The sequence below is a fragment of the Mastomys coucha genome, unplaced genomic scaffold, assembly GCF_008632895.1.
Source record: "Mastomys coucha isolate ucsf_1 unplaced genomic scaffold, UCSF_Mcou_1 pScaffold18, whole genome shotgun sequence".
Classification (NCBI taxonomy): Eukaryota; Metazoa; Chordata; class Mammalia; order Rodentia; family Muridae; genus Mastomys; species Mastomys coucha.
Genome location: NW_022196900.1, coordinates 57637139 through 57656926, shown reverse-complemented (window position 1 = coordinate 57656926; position 19788 = coordinate 57637139). Strand labels below are relative to the sequence as shown.

At 40.5% G+C, this 19788-nt stretch overlaps 1 protein-coding gene across 1 annotated transcript in view; it reads left to right on the top strand.

Moving 5' to 3' along the window:
* The window catches only part of Tm2d1 (TM2 domain containing 1), a 30453-nt gene extending 13489 nt beyond the window's left edge, over positions 1-16964 (top strand). Inside the window, exons 5-7 of the mRNA XM_031377899.1 lie at positions 3789-3862; positions 13834-13963; positions 16647-16964. Of these exons, the coding sequence (XP_031233759.1) occupies positions 3789-3862; positions 13834-13944 (185 nt within the window). The 3' untranslated portion in view covers positions 13945-13963; positions 16647-16964. The remainder of the gene's footprint in view (positions 1-3788; positions 3863-13833; positions 13964-16646) is intronic.
* Positions 16965-19788: the final 2824 nt, after the last annotated feature.

Genomic DNA, 19788 nt, shown 5'->3' with positions numbered 1-19788 from the left:
AAAGATCAAGTGACCATAGGTGTGTGGGTTCATTTCTGGGTCTTCAGTTCTATTCCATTGATCTACTTACCTGCTACTGTACCAATTCCATGCAGTTTTTAATCACTGTTGCTCTGTAGTACAGCTTGAGGTCAGGGATGGTGATTCCCCCAGAAATTCTTTTATAGTTGAGAATAGTTTTCACTATCCTGGTTTTTTTGTTATTCCAAATGAATTTGATAATTGCTCTTTCTAACTATGAAGAATTGATTTGTTATTTTGATGGGGATTGCATTGAATCTATAGATCGCTTTCGGCAAGATGGCCATTTTTGCTATATTAATCCTGCCAATCCATGAGCATGGGAGATGGTTCCATCTCCTGACGTCTTCGATTTCTTTCTTCAGAGACTTGAAGTTCTTGTCATACAGATCTTTAACTTGTTTTATTAGAGTCACACCAAGGTATTTTATATTATTTGTGACTATTGTAAAGGGTGTTATTTCCCTAATTTCTTTCTCAGCCTATTTATTCTTTGTGCAGAGGAAGGCCACTGATTTGCTTGAGTTAATTTTATATCCAGCCACTTTGCTGAAGTTGTTTATCAGATTTAGGACTTCTCTGGTAGAATTTTTGGGATCACTTAAGTATACTATCATATCATGAGCAAACAGTGATAATTTGACTTCTTCCTTTCCAATTCGTATCCCTTTGATCTCTTTTGTTGTCTAATTTCTCTGGCTAGGACTTTGAGTACTATATTGAATAGGTAGGGAGAGAGTGGGCAGCCTTGTCTAGTCCCTGATTTTATTGGAATTGCTTCAAGTTTCTCTCCATTTAGTTGGATGTTGGCTACTGGTTTGCTGTATATTGTTTTTACTATGTTTAGTTATGGTCCTTGAATTCCTGATCTTTTCAAGACTTTTAACATGAAGGGATGTTGGATTTTGTCAAATCCTTTCTCAACATCTAATGAGATGATCATATGATTTTTTTTCTTTGAGTTTGTCTATACAGTGAATTACATTGATGGATTTCCGTATATTTAACCATCCTTGCATCCAGGACTCATTGTGGTGGGAGATGATGTCAAGTAACCTTGGTTTCTGTTGCTTATGTTCTTGCATTTGCCTCTCCCCATCTGGTTATCTGTGGTGTTGCTGTCTTTGACTCTGGCTTGTCCCTACTACAAACCTGTGTGTCAGTACTCGTGGGAGACCAGTTCTATCAGGGAGGAATTTGTGTATGGAGAGCTGTGGCACAGGGTCAGTTCCAGGCAGACGGAAGCAGGAAGAGTCCTGTCCTTAGCTGTTCCTTGGTTCCTGTGTCCTGATGACTCTGGATGGATCCTTCTTGGGCCAGAAATTTAGCAAAAGTGGTGGTCTTACCTGTGGTCACAGGTGTATGAGTCTTCCTGGGAGACCAGCTCTCTCCAGGTGGTGTTTGGTTATGGAGAGCTGTATGTAACACAGGATCAGCTCCAGGCCCAGATGAAACCAGAAGTAGCAGAATGTTATTAATCGTGTCAGGGATTGGCTCTCTCCCATGGGATGGGTCTGAGGTTGGGTCAGTCATTGGTTAGCCATTTCCTCTATCTCTGCTTTATGTTTATCCCTGCACCTCCTGTAAGCTGGACATATTTTGGGTTGACAGTTTTGTGGGTGTGTTGGTGTCCTCTCTCTTCTGGGGTCCTGCCTGGTTATAGGAGGTGGCTTCTTTAGGCTCTATATCTTCCACAGCTAGGTATCTCAGCTAGGGTTACCCCAAAAGACTCCCAGGAGTCTCACCCATGCCACAGCCATTTCTGTTCTCTCTCCCAACTCCCCCCACACCTGATCTCCACCCTGTTCCTGTCCCCATCTATTCTTCTATCCAGTAACCCCCCCCCCCAATCTGCTTCAGATGTGTATTTTTCCCTTCTGAATGAGATTCAAGCATCCTCCCTTGGGCATCTTCTAATTTTCTATATTAATTTTGTGTAGCCCAGGCTAGCCTTGAACTGTTGATCTTCCTACTTCTTCCAGTGTGAGCCACCACAATTGGCTCTGTATTAATTTTGTAGACTGATACTTTTCTGAAACTTTCTCAGAGTTTTCTGGGTAGTCTTTAGGTCATTTATGTAGAAAATCATGTGATCTATAAGTAAAAATACTATGGTATCTTCATTTTCTGTTTGTGCCTCCATTACTTCTTTTTCTTTTCTTACTGGTTTAAAACTTAAGTATTGTATTGAATAAGAGAAGAAAAATGAGTGTCCTTGTCTCGTTTCTGAAGCAGTGTAAGTGCTTAAGTTCTCTATTTCCAATGATGTTGACTATATAGTTTGTTATATATAGCCTTAAGTATGTTGATATATTTTCTCCAATTCTAATCTTTTTATACGACTTTTATCCTAAAGGGGTGCTGGACTTTTGTTAAGACCATTTCTGCATCTGTGGATGTGATTATGTGATCTTAGGCATTGATTTATGTATGCTTAACCATTGCATTACTGTTACGAAGTCAACTTGATCATTGTGAATAATATTTTTGACATGTACTTGGTCAGCCTGCATGTATTTTTTTGAGAGTTTTTTCATCTTTGTTCATTTGGAAGATTGATCTCTATTTGTTGTTATGTCTTCATCTGGTTTTGTTATCAGGGTAATACTAGCTTGTAGAAAGAGTCTAGAAATGTTCCTTTATTTTCTATTTCATTGTGTAATTTGAGAAGGATTGGTTTTAAGATTTATTTATTTATATTTTATGTGTATAGCTTTTTCCTGCAGGTATGTATGTGTCTGTACAGTGTATATACAGGTCTGTACAGGTGCCCTTGGAGGATAAAAGATGGCATCAGAGCTGGGCAGTGGTGGCGCATGTCCTTAATCCCAGCACTTGGAGGCAGGGGGAAGCGGATCTCTGAGTTCAAAGCCAACCTGGTCTAGAGAGCCGGTTCTAGGATGGCCAAGGCTACTTGGAGAAACCAACTCTCCACATCACCTCCTCTGGGAGCAAAAACAAGAAAGAGAAGGGGGCATTAAATTCACTGAAACTGGAGTTGCAAGTGGTTGTGAACCACCATGTGGGTGCTGGGAATTGAACCTTGTTCTTCTACAAGAACTGCTTAACTGCTGATGCAAAAATTCTAGCTTCAAGCTGGTGGAGATCCATGTCCCTCTGCCTCCTAAGTACTAGGATTAAAGATATGTGCCACCACTCTTGATTTTGACTGTAAAGCTAATAAACAGAAGCTTTAAAAGGTCTAGGATGAACTATACATATTTGAATTACTAGTCAAATTTTGGAATTTTTTTTATTTTTCTTGGACATTTTTTGTGGCTTGGTAGTGTAGAGTTGAACTTTCTGCTCTGCTCAGTAAAACTTACATCATATAATGTGTTTTGTCTGATCAGGTCAATAAGGGGCTTTGCTGCTACAAGGTATTCTGCAGCTCTGGGGTATTGAGGCTCTGCTTGTGCTGCAACCCCTGTGCCAGCTGGCCAGGCACATGGCGCTCTCCCCTAGCCCTGGTGTGTAGAGGTGTAAACATTCATTTTTCTTAAGTTTTGTAAGAGTATTTTGTTTTTCATTTAGTTACTAATGGTTCATAGTTGTTGTTATATGAATTATTAAACTATTTTGTGACATTTTATGTACATTCAGTTCCTTTAAAATGTTCTTGTATTTTTTTAGGTGAGATTTGATTTTTTTAAGATTATACTTTTTCTCATAATACTAGAGAGTAATAGTTTGGTAGAAAACTAGAATTGTTTTAAGTATTTATGAAACTTAATAGATTTTAAACTACTTTTCATATGTTTTCCTAGGCTTGTTAAAATTTTGCACCGTAGGATTTTGCGGAATAGGGAGCCTAATTGATTTCATTCTTATTTCAATGCAGGTAAGTTACTTTCAGTCTGGAACATAGACTGTCTTTGGTGGTCTGCTGGTAGATGTGACACTTGTACATTAGGAAATAAATGCTGCCACGGATTGGGTTCGTTGCAGGGACCCCTTATTTCGCGGGGTAATGAAAGTTCTGGCCAGGTGGGCAAGGGATTCGAGGATGATAAACAGAGTCGACACAAAGAAGTATGGTATCTGAATGTATTTCTCAAAAATAGCAAAAAAACAGTCATTGCAAAAGAGAAACAGAAATCTGACAGCTCAGTAGTCGAGGTACATCTGAGGCCATCTAAAACACACTGGGTCTAAAACAGCAGCCATCTCCTCTGGACTGGTGCAGCACCCCCAGGCTCCGAGCACTCTCGGGCCGCATGGGCCCAGCCGGAGTCCCGGGGGGCAGTGGGTGCACCAGCCAGGAGGTAGATTCTCGAATGCTGACTGCTGCACAGTCTCTCTCACACACACACTCGGCTCAAGGTCCTGCCCATCCTTAGTAAAAACGCCCACTATGCTAATCTTCTGGGCTAGTAGAGACAGGTCTCTTTCTTGCTAATTCCTAGGAGAGGTTCAGCTGCAGTACCTGACTGAGATTGAGGATTCTACTTGACCTTGCCCTGGGATAAGTCTCCCATTCTGTAAGCTTCAATGCCCTACCCACAACGCTGAAGGCAATTAGTCTGGGTGGGTAACATTCTTTACGAAATTCCAAACCAGGGTTTGGCTAAGATGTTGGAACTTTGGTAAAGGTCAGAGGGCAATGTCCAATTTGGTCTAGCTATAGTAAATTATATCTTGATGGGCACCTAGCACACGAGTTCACAAGGACATATCTAGACTACCTCTGAGTTAGGGAATGCCAAGGAGACATGCAGGAGACATGCAGGAGACTGGCTTCCATGAAGCTTTTGCCTCGTAAACTGCTGTCATGCAAATGTGTGTGGCAAAATGCTTTACAGCTTTCCTGCAGGTGCTGGGCCTAAGTGGTTGTACTTTCAGTAAACATTTCTCAAGTTGTAGCTTTAAAAGCTGTACTATACTTATTACAAAAGGGACTCCATGTTCAGAAATGACTGTAGATACGGATTCAAGTGGCTTAGAGATTTCCTTACTGAAGAATTTTCTGATTTTATGACATATTCTGTAACGAGCCTCTAAGGCGGGTTGCAATGATTTCTCCCACTTACCATTTATTTGCCTGACAATCATGATCATCTTGTCATTCCCTGGAATAGGATACGTTGATGGGACTCTGGTATATGTACCAACATGCTGGGGTCAGAAGTCAGGGTTTTTGATTTTTGGTTATTTTTGAAGTGCATAGACACTCTATGAATTGCACTCTGTGTAAATGACAGAAGTTGTAATCTAATTTAGCTAATACACTGCATGTAGAACAAAGGAGTGTAAGTGTAATCTTCATGGTTTCTAGTAATGGGGTAGCCTCAAGCAAAACCAAATCCATTCAGATTCTATATTCTCTGTGATAGCCTCGCCTTCTCTTGATGGGTATGGTGAGTGGTACAGTTTATGAGATGCTTAACTTAGAAGTACCAGATGCTTTCTGTTAAATCGTGAATGGGTTGTGATTACTAGTGAAACTTCTTCAATTAGAGACAAGGATGACTACTGGCAGATAGCACTTGGGCAAGTGGGTATGGAGCACCTCGTGTCCTGAGTGAGAGTGTCAGTGTGCATTTAAATCATTACGCATTGCTCTGTCTTCTCACTCAGCACTGCTGGTCTTCAGCTCCGGCTGCTTGGTAGTATTGCTGCCAGCCAGCATACTGTGAGGAAGGGCAGCATATGGACCAAAGATAAAAGAATTAAACAAAGAAAATATTCGGTTTTAAAGTTCGACTTTTCCTGCCTTTACACACAAGCTCCATGCCTGGTCAGACATCCTGTCTCCTCTAACTGGAATGGGTGAATGCAGGTAGAGGAAAGACTCCTATGCACATAGGTATAAGGATAGACTTCTCACTTTAGATGAAGATGCAATGAATTCATGTTTTGTTGGTATTGTTCAAATTAAAATATCCAAAATTCAACACACCTTGTTTGTTTTTTGAGAGAATATTACATATCATAGGCTAGCTGTGAACTCCCGATTGTCTTGCCTCTGTTTCTAGAGGTGAAAGACAAAGCTAACTCCTACAGGATTTCCTCTAATTTCTACACATATGCCATGGCACACGGACTCACAGCTGCCGTCCATCCCTACCCACACAAAGTAAATCTAAGTAAAAATAAACAAATTCTCTATAGTAGGCCTGACACTGTCATTAGGCAGGTCTAGTGAGCAAGTGCTCAGGGATACTAAGTCGAGCTCTTTCCTAGAGGCCTTTCAATCTAGCAATCCCAAGAGAGCTTTGATAATAGAGTCTACTTTGTTTGTTTGTTTGTTTGTTTTTCGAGACAGGGTTTCTCTGTGTAGCCCTGGCTGTCCTGGAACTCACTCTGTAGATGAGGCTGGCCTCAAACTCAGAGATCCGCCTGCCTCTGCCTCCCAAGTGCTGGGATTAAAGGCATGCGCCACCACTACCTGGCCTTAGAGTCTACTTTTTAACAGAATATTTCCTTAGGAACGAAGGCTTTAAATAGAGAGAGCTTCAGTTTTGAACCAGATGGTGGCTCACGCCTGTAATCCCAGCACTTGGGAGCTTGAGGCAGCAGTTTGAGGCCAGCCTGAGCTACACAGTAACTTTGGGACAGTTTGTCTCCAAATGGACAACCAAAAAATTTTGATTTCATCTTGAATAATTCTTTTAAAGATTTACTTATTTATTTTTCACATATGACTATACCGTAGCTATCTTCAGATGTACCAGAAGAGGGCACCGGATCCCATTACAGATGATTGTGAGCCACTATGTGGTTGCTGGGAATTGAACTCAGGACTGTGGAAGAGCATCAGGGCTCTTAATCACTGAGCCATCTCTCCAGCCTCTTGAATAATTTTTTAAATTTTGCTAAAATGTTAAAGATCCTAGGCCTTTCAGTTTATCTTAAAACATAAATGATGTAAGAGCTATGGTTACCCTTGGGGAAAGACAGCCTGTTCTGCGAAATGCTACACCGACTGCACCTCAGCCTTTGACATGCACACTGTTGACTAAAGGAGAGCTAAATGTGCTCCCTTGTAAATGTGCCAGTGCTGAGCATGGACCAGCTTACTCAGTGGGTGCTTGATGTAGGGCAGCAGTGCAGAAAAGCAGAAGGCTACTAAACATCAAGTCTGTCCACGTGGTCTCCTGTTACTCACTGAATCCTCATGTCATTTATGGGACAAATTGGGAAACTGAGGAGACTAATAGTGTGTGTGCTCCTGTTCTGACTTTATTAGGTAGGTTTCAGTTCACTTATCCTGCAGGGACATTTAGTGGCTTAGTGACAAATATTTAAAACTGGTCTGACTAACCCCTAAGCTGTGCTTTCCTCAGGAGACATCATAGTGAGTGCTACTACTAAAAGAACAGTATTTATATTAGTCATTTAGATTAAAATGATCAGCTGTTAGAAGCAGTGAAATCAAGTGGCTCAAATCTGTAAATTCTTGTATTTGACTGGACATTCTGATCCTACATAAAATGTGACCCTGATCAGATGGTTCTCATGCTGTCATATAAGAAATAAACTTGACGAGAAGTCAGTATGGACACAGTAGAGTTCAGCTTGCCCAGGGGATCAGGATGGACAAGCTGCGTGGTTGTCCTCTGACTGTAGACAGTGTAATAGCTCCTTAGAAGATGATTTGATCTAGTCAGTGTTTTCTTCTGCCAGTGTTCATATTTGCAGTCTTTTTATGGAGAAAGTTATAAGTAGTAAAAGAGGTATGTTGGCTCATGACTGTAATCTCAGTACTCTAGGGGTTGAGGCAAAATGATCTTGAGCTGAGGTTAAGCGGGACTACGAACTGAATCCCAGAACAGCCTGGGCTACACTGTGAAACCCTGTTTCAACAAAACAAACAAACAGACAATAAAACTCAACTTGTATGTAATGGCATACTTATTTAATCTTAGCACTTGCTTGTTTAATCTTAGCACTTGAGACGTTGTGGCCTGAGAATTAGGAGTTCTATGTCAGTCTGGGCCACCTGAGACCCTGCTCAAAAAGAAAAAGAAAAAGCAATTAGTGCTTATCTCTTCATTTGTTTGTGGCTCTTCATTCATAAATGCTCTGCCGCTGACCTATATTCCCAGCCCTTCTCTTTGTTTCTGAATCCATTCATGACATTTTAAATTTACAGACTAGTTGGGTTATCTAAGAAGTCTGGTGTCAACAATTCAGTATGTTAACTGGGGTCTGTATATGTTGCTGAAGTGTAGGTAATGAAGTACTTTTTTAAATTTAATTTATTTTTATTGAAAGCCACTTGAATATGCACAAAGAAAAATTTGTTTTACAATAAAATCAAATACTTATAAGGTGCAGACATATTAATAAAATTCAGGTAAAGTAAACTTCTTGTATGCAGTAAAATATTTAACAAAGTTGTGAAACTGTCTTATTTAAATGGATAGTTCAAAAGTGTTAATTACATTCAGTAATGCTGAGCAGCCATTACTGTATGTGCTTTCAGGTATACTTGATGTATGCTTATAAGAATGGAGTAGGACTCTGTCTCTGTGTGTCTGTCTGTCAATATCTATCTACCTACCTACCTACCTACCTGTCTATCCATCCATCATCTATCTATCTGTCTGTCTGTCTATGTATGTATGTATGTATGTATGTATATATGTATGTATGTATGTATGTATGTATGTATCTATCTATCTATCTATCTATCTATCTATCTATCCATCCTGTTATCCCCCCTCTCTCAGGGTGTATATGTGTTTTCTTGAATGTGAAACTAGGAATTGAAAATGTTTACCCAAGTGTTACACAGCAACATGAAAATGCCTTAAAATCATAGTTTACTGTGACAATAATTTTAGCTAGATCTAGTGGCTCAGGCCTGTAATCCTGGCTACTTGGGAAGCTGAGGCAGGAAGATTGCAAGTTCAAAGCCTACCTGGGCTCTAGTGAATTCAAGGTTGGTCTGTGTCAGTTAATTAAACCCTGTATCCAAATAAAGTAAAAAGACTGGAGAGACTGCTTGGTAGAAAGCCTGCCAAGTATACAGGAGTCCCTGACTTAAATCCCCCTGGAACACAAACAAATAAGTAAAAAAGGAGAAGAGTTTTCAGCTATGAAGATGAATAGCACAGTACTACGAGGTAAAATTTTAAGCAGTAGTTTTTAATCATTTATTTATATGTATATGAGGTGTTTTGTTTGCATGCATACCTGTGTACCAGTTGCATTCCTGTGCCCACTGAGGCCAAAGACAGGGGTTGAGCTGTCTGGTACTGAAGTTATGAAGAGTTATAAGCCACTGTATGGGTCCTAGCAATCGAACCTTACTCACTGGAAGAGCAGCCACTGATTAATTTCTGTAGCTCCTGTAGATATTTATTCAAAGAATTTCACATTTCTAAGTACAGATCCAGATCCCATGGCAGCCCAGTGTGTGCCTGTTGTGTGTATAGGTACTTGTAAGTGGGAGGGTGGATTGAGGGGTTATGAGTGTGTATTGATTCGGGGAGGATTGTCAGAGAGATAGACCAAGAGCATCAAGGATAAAGAGCAAGAAGTTCTCTGCAGTACACCCCCATTTCCATGGCCAGGCCAAAGAAAGCTGTGAGCGTTACTTCTAATGCAGGCAAGTTTTAGATCTTGATATGGGGACGTCATCTAGGTTTATGGTGTAGACCCTAATCTGGTGCAATTGATGGCTAGAGAATGCCAGTCGACTCCAGAACCTTGCAGCTTTTGTCTTCAGGAACTATAAATGTCTGCTACCCTCAGTGTTTGTAATTAATTATTAGAGCAGCTATACAAAAACTGCTGGGTTTGAGTTTTGTGGCTTTAGGGCTTTGTACTTAGAAGACATTAATGTGTATTATAGAAAGTTCTTAATTTAAGTTTTTAATTCAATTTTGTTTTTTACATTTGAGTGTGTGTGTGTGTGTATGTGTGTGTGTGTGTGTGTGTGTGTGTGCAGGCACATATCATGACATACATGTAGAGGTCAAAGGTCAATTCTGTGGAGTTGGATCTCCTTCCATTGTGGGTTCCAAGGAGCTCTGACTGTCTGGGTAGACAGCAAATACATTTTATCCACTGAGTCATCTCGTTGACCCAAAAGTGTGTTGGCTCTCCTGTTCACCTGCTTGTATGACAAAGAACTTGGAAGAACTAACATAACTCAAGGGGAAATAAATGCTCTATAATATGATTTCTAGTTATACACAACATTGAACCATATTCATGTAAACTCTTATGAGTGGTATCTTCATATAGGAAGGGGAGGGGACTAACACTTAGCCTTTCTACAAGTCAGTGGCTGACATATTATAAAGCATCCGTGCTTAGAATCAACTGCACATGTGCTTATTAGAAATGCATGATATTAAAAAGTCACCCAATCATCTATCACCCTATTTCTAACATTTGTGTATTTTTCTTCAATGAGTAAATGCAATTATCAGGAAAAATAGTACAGGAAGAAATGTAGATCAAAAGGCTCAGCTCCAGAAGAATTGCATGCTCCCAGATATTTTTTTGCAGTGTTATTTGGCCCCTTTCCACTAGCTAAACTTCACTTTTTTGTTTTCTTAATAAAGTCTAAGAATGTCATCTTCTAATTACCCATTCTTCTCTTAGCTTAATGTTCCTAGTAATTCCTCATGACCCTAGCCACAAAAAAATGTCACAGATGCATTAATTTGTACTTAAATTTATACATAGCATTCATAAATGTCAGGAAAGTTAATTTAATCTTTAGGAATTAAGTCAACACACATAGCAGCAGCTGACATCCATAAGCAGCTGGCTGTGTAGGTAGTAGTTGAATCCACTAGAGGAAGCTCCCTGGTATGGAGCTTATCACTGTCACATGCTGGTAGTCTGGTGCCTTCCTGGAAGTGTAGGAATTAAGTGTTTGTTGAGTTAAGTTTTTGTTTCTATGAGATGGATTCTCATTATGTAGCCCAGACTGGCTTCACATTCCTTAGTTCAAGCAGCTCAATTCCTTTGTATTCTTACCTTAGCCCCCACCTCCAAGTATCTGGGACTACAGTTGCATACTGCTATGTCCAGCCTTTTTAGTTTTTGAGACTGAATGAACTATATTTATATTTTTAAACTAAAGTCCTTTTGTTTTTATCATTTAGATTTACTTATGTATATGAGTGTTTTCCCAGAGTGTGTATATATGGACCACAAGTGTTTCTGGTGCTTGGCAAGGATAGAAGAGAGTGTCAGCTCCCTGAAACTGATGTTGTGGATGGTTGGGAAGTCACCATGTGGATGCTGGCAACCACAGCCAGGTCCTCTGTGTGAGTGACAACTGCTCTTAACTTTTGAATCATTTTTTCAGTCCCTGTTTGTTTATTTTTTTGTAAAACAGTTTTTTGTATAGCTCAGGTTGACCTTGAACTTGTGGTGATCCCCCTGCCTCCATTTCTTAAGTGCTAGGATTACAGTTTTGCATCACAACTCCTAGCTCTGAAATCACTTTTAAATGAGAAGTGTTCGTGACAGCTTTTTTTACTTCAGTTGTATAACCCTTAAAAGAATATTTTTAAGTCTGTACCCTCTGCATATTTTTAAATTGACATTTAAGTTTTCCATCATAAATTTAAATAGTTGCATGGGATGTAATTTTAAATATTGACATGTTTAAATAAAACTGTTAGATCAATTTTTAAATGTATCCAACAGTCTATAAATACCACAAAATTTAAATGTCATCTACTTTTTAAAAAAAGGAATAAATTCTTCACAAACCATAATAATTTTGTTTTTACTTAACATATTAAATGGCTTTATGTAAAGGTTCTGGAAAATGAGATTTGTAACTGGCATGCAGGCTGACACAGCCTTGATTGGTAGACATTTGACAGGACATTTGGGATGCACCTATTCCAGCTCACTGCAGGCCCAAAGAATTTTGCCAGGCTGTTGCAGTTCTTCCCATGTGAAAACTTTCCCACTGCTCCCAGGACCAATAGATTAGTAAGCTATCAGAAATGCCCTCAAAATACAATGCCACTTTAAACACCTTAGTAACAACAGCCAACCCTAACGTACTGACAAACTTGGAGAAACTACCTTCAACAGAATTAACACCAAGCACTGTATTGTGTGAGGTCCCTCTGCAGTGCATCTTTTTTATTATAGCAGTCTGATCTCAGGGGTTTCTGTCAGGTGCATGTGCAGGCTTCTCACTCAGAGCTATTCCCATTCTATGGAAGTGCAGGCTTCCATTTATTCATCTGTAAAATATGTACACGCACTCTCAGAGCCTTGAGACGTAAAAGTATATGAAACTACTGCCACACTTCCCTGTTGCCACCGTGCCTGTCCTGATGCTCTAATGCTATGGCACTGCAGGACACCATGTCCTTACATATTCCCACAGTTTCCACGTCCCACAGAACTGTAGGGAATACTTGTGTAAGCAGGCAAACTACCAACAGCAAGGCATCCCAGCCTCACTGGGTCTGTCCATAGTTCTCACCCTGTGTTTGGATCTGAGGCAGCTGCTCATTGGAACTTTAAAGAAAAACTCCCATGGCCCAAGGTCAGCCTCGGCCAGGTATTTTACAGCCACAATTGAGACCAAAGCCAGAGTTCTGTATAAGTTGTTGTCAGGTTGGCCTACCAACCTCCGGGGACCAAAAATCCTCAGAGGTTTTTATACATAGGGGAAATTGTTATTGTAATATTCAGAGTAGGCTTTGATGATAGCTTTCCCAATACTGCTTGGAGAAATGACCACAATGACAGGAGACACAACAGAAAAATAGTGAAACGTGTCTACTGAAGCCTGGTACTAGGCAGGTTAGTTTTACAGAGTAATGATACCTATAAAACTAACTAACTTGGCAAATTCTTGTTTACTACTTGTTGATATGTATATATGGAGGGACATGCCATGTAGAGGTTAGAGGATAAGCTGCTGGAGTTGTTTTTCTCCATTCACCATGTAGGTTCCAGAGATCAAACGGAGGTGGTCAGGCTTGGTAAAAAGCTTCTCTGGGCTTGGTGAGCCATCTCAGTGGCCTGGAGATTTCTGTCTTAAATAATAATCTGTAGAATCTTAATTATACTGATGTGGCTAACAGTGGACATATGATGCAGTGGACATGTGTATTGTTTAAATAAATATATTTTTATTTTTTTGTGTGTATGATTATTTTGTTTTCATGTATGTCTGTGCATCATGTGCGTTCAGTGCCTCTGGCCCAAAGAGGGCATCAGATCCCTTGGTACTGGAGTTACATATGGTTGTGAGCCACTATGTGGATGTTGGGAGTCAAACCTGGGTCTTCTGTAGGATCAGTCAGTGTTCATACCTGCTGAGTCTTCCCTCTATCCCCAGCGTGTGAATGTTCTCTCAGCGTCTTTTCTTTGCATTCTAGGTGGTTGTAGTCAGTTACACTGCTGTCTCATCTCCTTCTGGGAATCTGGCCTAGACAGTCAGACTAGATTTTATTTACATGGATGTAGCCATTATCCAGCCATAGTCATCAGCCACAAACATATCTGAGAAAGCCCTTCCCTGGAATTGGTGTGTAAACAGTGGGGAGAGAAGAGTATTGGAAAAGGCTGAGGTGGAATACATGGTTGTGGCATTGCCAGCCTGCTGAGAGAACAGGAGCTAAGCATAGGGGTGGGGAGGCCAGAGCAAGGGGCACACAGTTTGGAGAAGCCAGTCCTTGCAGCATTTCTTTTTATCCCGTGAGCCTCTTTCCACTTCACCTGCTTTGCTTTTTTTTTTTTTTTTTTTTTTTTTGAGGGGTGGGGGTCAGGTGGGGTTGGGCAACTGAAATAATTTTATTGCTTACTAACAAAGGTAAACTCAAATTATCTTTTATAAGAAGGATAACTTAAAATGTTTATCTTTTCTAGATTGTTGGACCTTCAGATGGAAGTAGTTACATTATAGACTATTATGGAACCAGACTTACAAGACTCAGCATTACTAATGAAACATTTAGAAAAACACAGTTGTATCCATAAGTGTTTCAAAAGAGGAACAGTAAGTGCTATGCATCTCTCTCACCTTAACTCTGTGTTTCTCGTGGACATATAAGACTGTAAGAGCCATGGGAAGGTTTGAGAGATCATTTTATACCCCAAGCTTCTCGTTTACCTTTATCAGAAAGTTCAGATTCACGTGTGTGTAAGTGTCCACTGAAAATGTTCTTACACTGCTCAAATGCCTGAAGTGTCCTATACAGAGTCTTTGTTTCCAGTCAATATTATTTTCACAACAAAAAAAAAATATTACATGGTGGTTTTGGTGGGGTATGGTACATGTGCTTCTGTGCGAAGTGCTTTCTCTTGTCCATTTCTCTGGCCAAGATAGTCTTTTGTTTGATTCTTGGTTTGGTTTTGAGAAGAGTTTTGTTGTTGTTGTTGTTTTTAAGAAACTAATTTTTTTTTTAACAATTTCACACACGTATATGACATACTGTGGTCTGGTCACACTCCCCTCCCTCCCCCTTGTTCTCTTATCACTTCCTATCCCCATTGATTCACCTCCTTCCTCCTAATAGGTCTCTCTCCCATTATCCTGACTTTTCACTTTTGCTTTGTGACACATTGGATGGGGCACTCATTACTGGGACAGGCGCTTAGCCTAGTGGTCACACTGCTAGGGACAAGGATTCCTTCCTCCCATCAGCCATCAACTGTCACTTAGCTCTCCCAGGCCTGGGCCTCTTTCTCCCATCCACAACTCAGTGTTTATGGCCTTGTTTCTTTTCTTTTCTTTTCTTTTCTTTTCTTTTCTTTTCTTTTCAGTGCTGGGGATTGAACCCAGGGCCTAGCATATGCCATGCAAGTGCTCCAAAACTGAACTCCATCCACATCCTGTTGCTCGTTTTTTTTTTTTTTAGGTAGATATCAGTAGATAGTTTAGAGTGTCCTGGAACTTGCTATGTTGCCCGACATGACCTCAAACTCCAGGTCCTCATGTTTACACCTACCAAATGCTAAGACTATAGATATGCCCTATCATGTCCAGTATTAATAGGATTTTTTTGTTTTGTTTTATTGTTTTTTGTTTTTTTGTTGTTGTTGTTGCTTTTTTTCTTGTTGTTGTTGTTTGAGACAAGGTTTCTCTGTGTAGCCCTGGCTGTCCTGGAACTCACTCTATAGACCAGGCTGGCCTCGAACTTAGAAATCCGCCTGCCTCTGCCTCCCAAGTGCTGAGATTAAAGGCTTGCGCCACCACTGCCGTGCAATAGGATTTTAAATCTCCTTTTCTTCTTCCCTAAATTCAAAACCTGGAACATCCAAACTTTTAATGTCTTTAAGTACTTAGTCCAAGCTAAAGTTGGGTCTACCCATGACGTTACTGATTTCAGCTATTAATAGGACTACTGGCTAGACTGAGAAGTACTGAAGTCTTCCTGGCTGAATATCTGCTACTACAAAGACTTGTTCCATTTACTATGCTAGTCTAGTTAATAATTTTCCAATGCTGTCCAGATTTTCTCAGAAGGACGTGGGTAGGTCAGGAAATACATTCTCTGGTACATTCATTCTCTGTTATAAAGCGTGTAGATGGCATGTACTGTACTTTATATCAAAGCCCACCTTTAGCTGTCCAGCTGTTCTCACTCATACAGGCTGAAGAAGGCAGGTTAGATGTCCAGACCACCATGGTAGAACTCTATCTCAGAGACTTGTTTTAGAGGTGAGGAAGGGAGGAGACATTGTTCTATATGTTTGTGATGTATAAATAGAATATAAAGCGTAGGTTTGCCAAATGGGCAGATTATTTTTCTCACGTTGCAATTATTGAGTATATCTTATTGTTATAGGATTAAACAGTGATCACCTCTGCAAAATACAAAACTGGCTATAAACTAAGTTTCCAGATTTTTACTATATAGCCCAGGCTAGCCTGAAACTCACTATGTGGCTCAGACTAGCCTCAAACTCTTTATTCTCCTGTCCCAGCTTCCTGATGGGTGGGATAACAGGCATAAACCACCATGTTTGGTTTAAAATTCTTTCTTGTAGAGCACATAGTGCTCTCCCAAAGGACTTAGTTTATTTTCTAGTATCCAGTTTGGTTGGTTCACAGCTGCCTGTATCTCCAGCTGTAGTATCCAACACCCTCTTCTGGTCACCTAGAGCAGTTGCATCTGCATGGGCACTCCCCCCCTCCCACCCCATGCATAAACACAGAAAAATAAAATCAAGCTTTAGATAGTCCTAAATACATTTTTCTATTTTTCTAATTCCTCTCTCTCTCTGTCTCTCCCTCTCTGTGTCTCTCTCTGTCTCTGTGTGTGTATGTGTGTGTGTGTGTGTGTGTGTGCGCACACGCATGTGTGTGTATGTGTGTATGTGCTTACCATGGCATACCTGGGGAAGTCTACTCTTACCTTCTGCCATGTGCATTCTGGAGATTGAAGTCACATCATCAGGCTTGTTGGCAAACACCTTTATCCACTGAGCCATTTCAGGCACCTTGTGACCTTTTTTATAGCATATAAAATTACTCTAAGAGTAAGGGGAAAATGTATTGATTGGATAAATGTTCAAATGTCTATCATGAGCTAGGAGATAGGTCAGAGGTGGGGCATTGCCTCGCATGCATTAGGCCTACATTGTATCCTCAGCTGAAAAGGGTAAAAAGCAGAAATGTGTCTGCATACCTTGATGGGAGCATTTTTAACCTTCTTTTCCATTTTTTTTTGTTTTAGGATTTGAGCCTCCCTGATTTCAAATCAAGAGCCCTGTGTGTGGAATTCCAGATTTTCCTTTTCCTTTAGTATCACTTTATGGGTTCTAGATGATGTTTTGACATGTGCTCAACCTTGATTTGTTGGTTTAGTTAAAATATACTATTTTTAGATTTATTTAACAGTCTTTCTTAAAATCAGTATACTATTTTTCATGGGCTGGCTTCTGTCTCTATGAGATAGCTAGTCTATTATTGTTATGATTGTATTACTGTCATATCCTTTACACATCACTTGTCATTTTTTTTGTGAAAAATAAAAAACATAATTTATTCACATTTTATTGACCTGTTATTAAGAAGACCTTTATTATTGAGTAGAGCTGCCTTCCTCATTGTGGTCCTTGGAAAGCAGTTGATTCATGGTGTAAACAAACAGGATTCATGCTGTTTGGCTTGCAGGCCCTATGTGTCAACCCACCTGCGATGCTGCAGCCCTCAGTTCTGTGTTGTACCCTAGGAGCTACAGATGTCCAGTGCGTGGAACTGTGAGGCACACGGAGACTTCTGGTCTCTCAAGTGTGAACTGTGTCCTTTTGCTTGGAGAGTGACACACCAGCTATGGAAGGCCAGGTGTGTGTGACTACTGCAGCTCACTACCGTTACTCTGGACACTGGATAGACAATGTGGGAACACCAGCCAGATATCACTGCCTGCCCTCTGTGAGCATAGCCAAGCAGCTGCCAGTGTAAGAGCTCCGAGTGACATACTGGGGTCTGACCAAAGCAACACCTATATGTTAGCATCCGGTTTTCTTACCCCGTTAGAGGGCCTTTAAGAACATGAAAATCTGTGAAATGTCAGGTCCTTTCAATACTGCCCCAGCCTACCTTTTGCAATAGACATGCCAACATAATGGCTTCTAGGTTCATGGCTCCCCAGGATTAACACCTTATACCTTGAATAGTGTAGAACTTTACAGTGTGGTATAGATGCAGTGTAGTACCATTTATTTCACAACAGTTCGAGATGAAAATATTACCTCAATTCCTGTATGAGAGTGTAGTCATTGATTTCACTGGATGGGAAAGGAAATACTTTTCATTTGTGTAAAGACAGAATCTCATAACCCAAGCTGGCCTTTGAACTTACTGTATAGTCCAGGATGACCTTAAAGTTGTAATATTCCTGCCTCCACCTCTCGAGTGCCAGTTGATCATACCTACCATCAGTTTATGTGCTGCTAGGGATCAAACCCAGCTCTTCATGTATGATACACAAGTAAGTAGTGTACCTGCTGAGCTGCATCCCTAGGCCCCAAAGTGTCCATTCAAATATGCTGTACTACAAAAGCGTTGCTGACTTTAGTTCAGTGTAATATCCTTGACAACACTTAATTTGTCTGGTTCTCTACTGCATTATATGTGCAATGTATTAGCAGATATTTCTTTTCTATTCAAGTTTGTTAGTTTTTCTTTTTGTCAAGCATTATTTCATTATGACCATTTATTGGTATGCATGAATTTTGTAATTCTCTTTGCTTTTAAAAGTAGTGGACAGACTTGTGAGGTGGATTAGCTCAGCTATTCTAGAAGTTCACTCGTAAGCCCTCAGGGGTAAATGGAGTTGGTCTTTTCAGTCCTGTGGAAACATTTAGTGCCCTGTAGTGGTAATTTACAAAGGCACCACCTTGGCTTGAAAGGGCTAGTGCTGCTTACAGGAACTATTGTACCTCGACACCATATTGAAGTCCCAGCTTATCATAGAATGCCTACTCCTAGCTAATTTATAAGACACGGAGTTATTTCCCCCCAGCCCCCTGACAGTACTGGAAACTAGGTGAGTGAGTATTGAGGTACTGATGTCTGGGGAGGACCTCCTTGCTGTATCGTGACATGGCAGGGAAAGAGCAAGCAAATGAACTGAGGTCCCGCTCTCTTCCTAAAAGCCCCTAACCCTATTGTGGGGATCCCACCCTCCTGTAATCTCCGGCTCTCCCACCTGGGCCCCGGTTCCCGAGTAATGACTCGGAGGCTTATTTATTTATGAATTAATGCCTAGGCCATGATCTTTGGCTCATTCCTGAGTAGCTTGTAAATTGTAAAACCCATTTAAACTATTCTTTGTCTACCACAAAGCTAGTTACCTCTCCTCAGTTGCATGCATCAGACTTCCTCAGATCTCTCTCTCAGAAGTCCCACCTTCTGCTTCCTACCTTTTGCTAATAGGCCATCATATTTTTATAGAGAGGTGATTCTTCCACACAGTACATAGGAAATTATCCCTACATCCTCCCAACTTCTGATCCCTACTATAGCCCAAAGGCTCTACCCATATACTACCATCAGTATGTGAGTTTGGGGAACAAATTAAAGTGATAGCACCACATAGGTCAACTACAGACCTTTTTAGAGGTGTCACAAAAAAGTTATAGATCTGCAGCCACCATTTCACAGGTCCACAAAGATATAAGGAAATATAAATTTGTGAGTATAATTTGTTTTACATAGAAAATTGTCTCTTCTTCCCTCCCTTACTCCCTCCCTCTGTACCTCCTTCCCTCCCTCCCAGTGCTGTGTATCCACTAGGTAACCTTGCACACGCTTAGTAAACTATGAGCTACATCTTTAAGTCTTCCCCCTTATTTTAATCTAAATGCATAAGAGAATGCCAAGTGTATTTGTTAGGCATCCTGAGAACTAGAATCTATTTTTGTTTCTTTTAGGTATATTTAATTTTATTATACTGAAGGCCATCTTCGTGCAATATACAGTGTTCTTTGAGCATTCCCTCCCCCCATAACTACCGCCCTCCCCCACTTCACTCACTCCCATTAGTTTCCTTCGTTCCTCTAGATCAGTGGTCCTCAACCTTCCTAATGCGGTTAATATGGACCCTTTAATACGGTTCCTCATGTGATGACTCCTAACCATAAAATTGTTTCCATTGCTACTTCATAACTGTAATTTTGTTACTCTTATGAATAGTAATATAAATATCTGTTTTCTGATAATATTAGGCAACTCCTGTGAAAGGGTCCTTCGACCTGCCACCCTCAAAGAGGTCAGGACCCAAGGTTGAGAACTGCTGCTCTAGACTGTCTTATCTACTCTCAGGTCATCCATATTTAAGAGAACATGTGAGATCTCGTCTTCCTGAGATT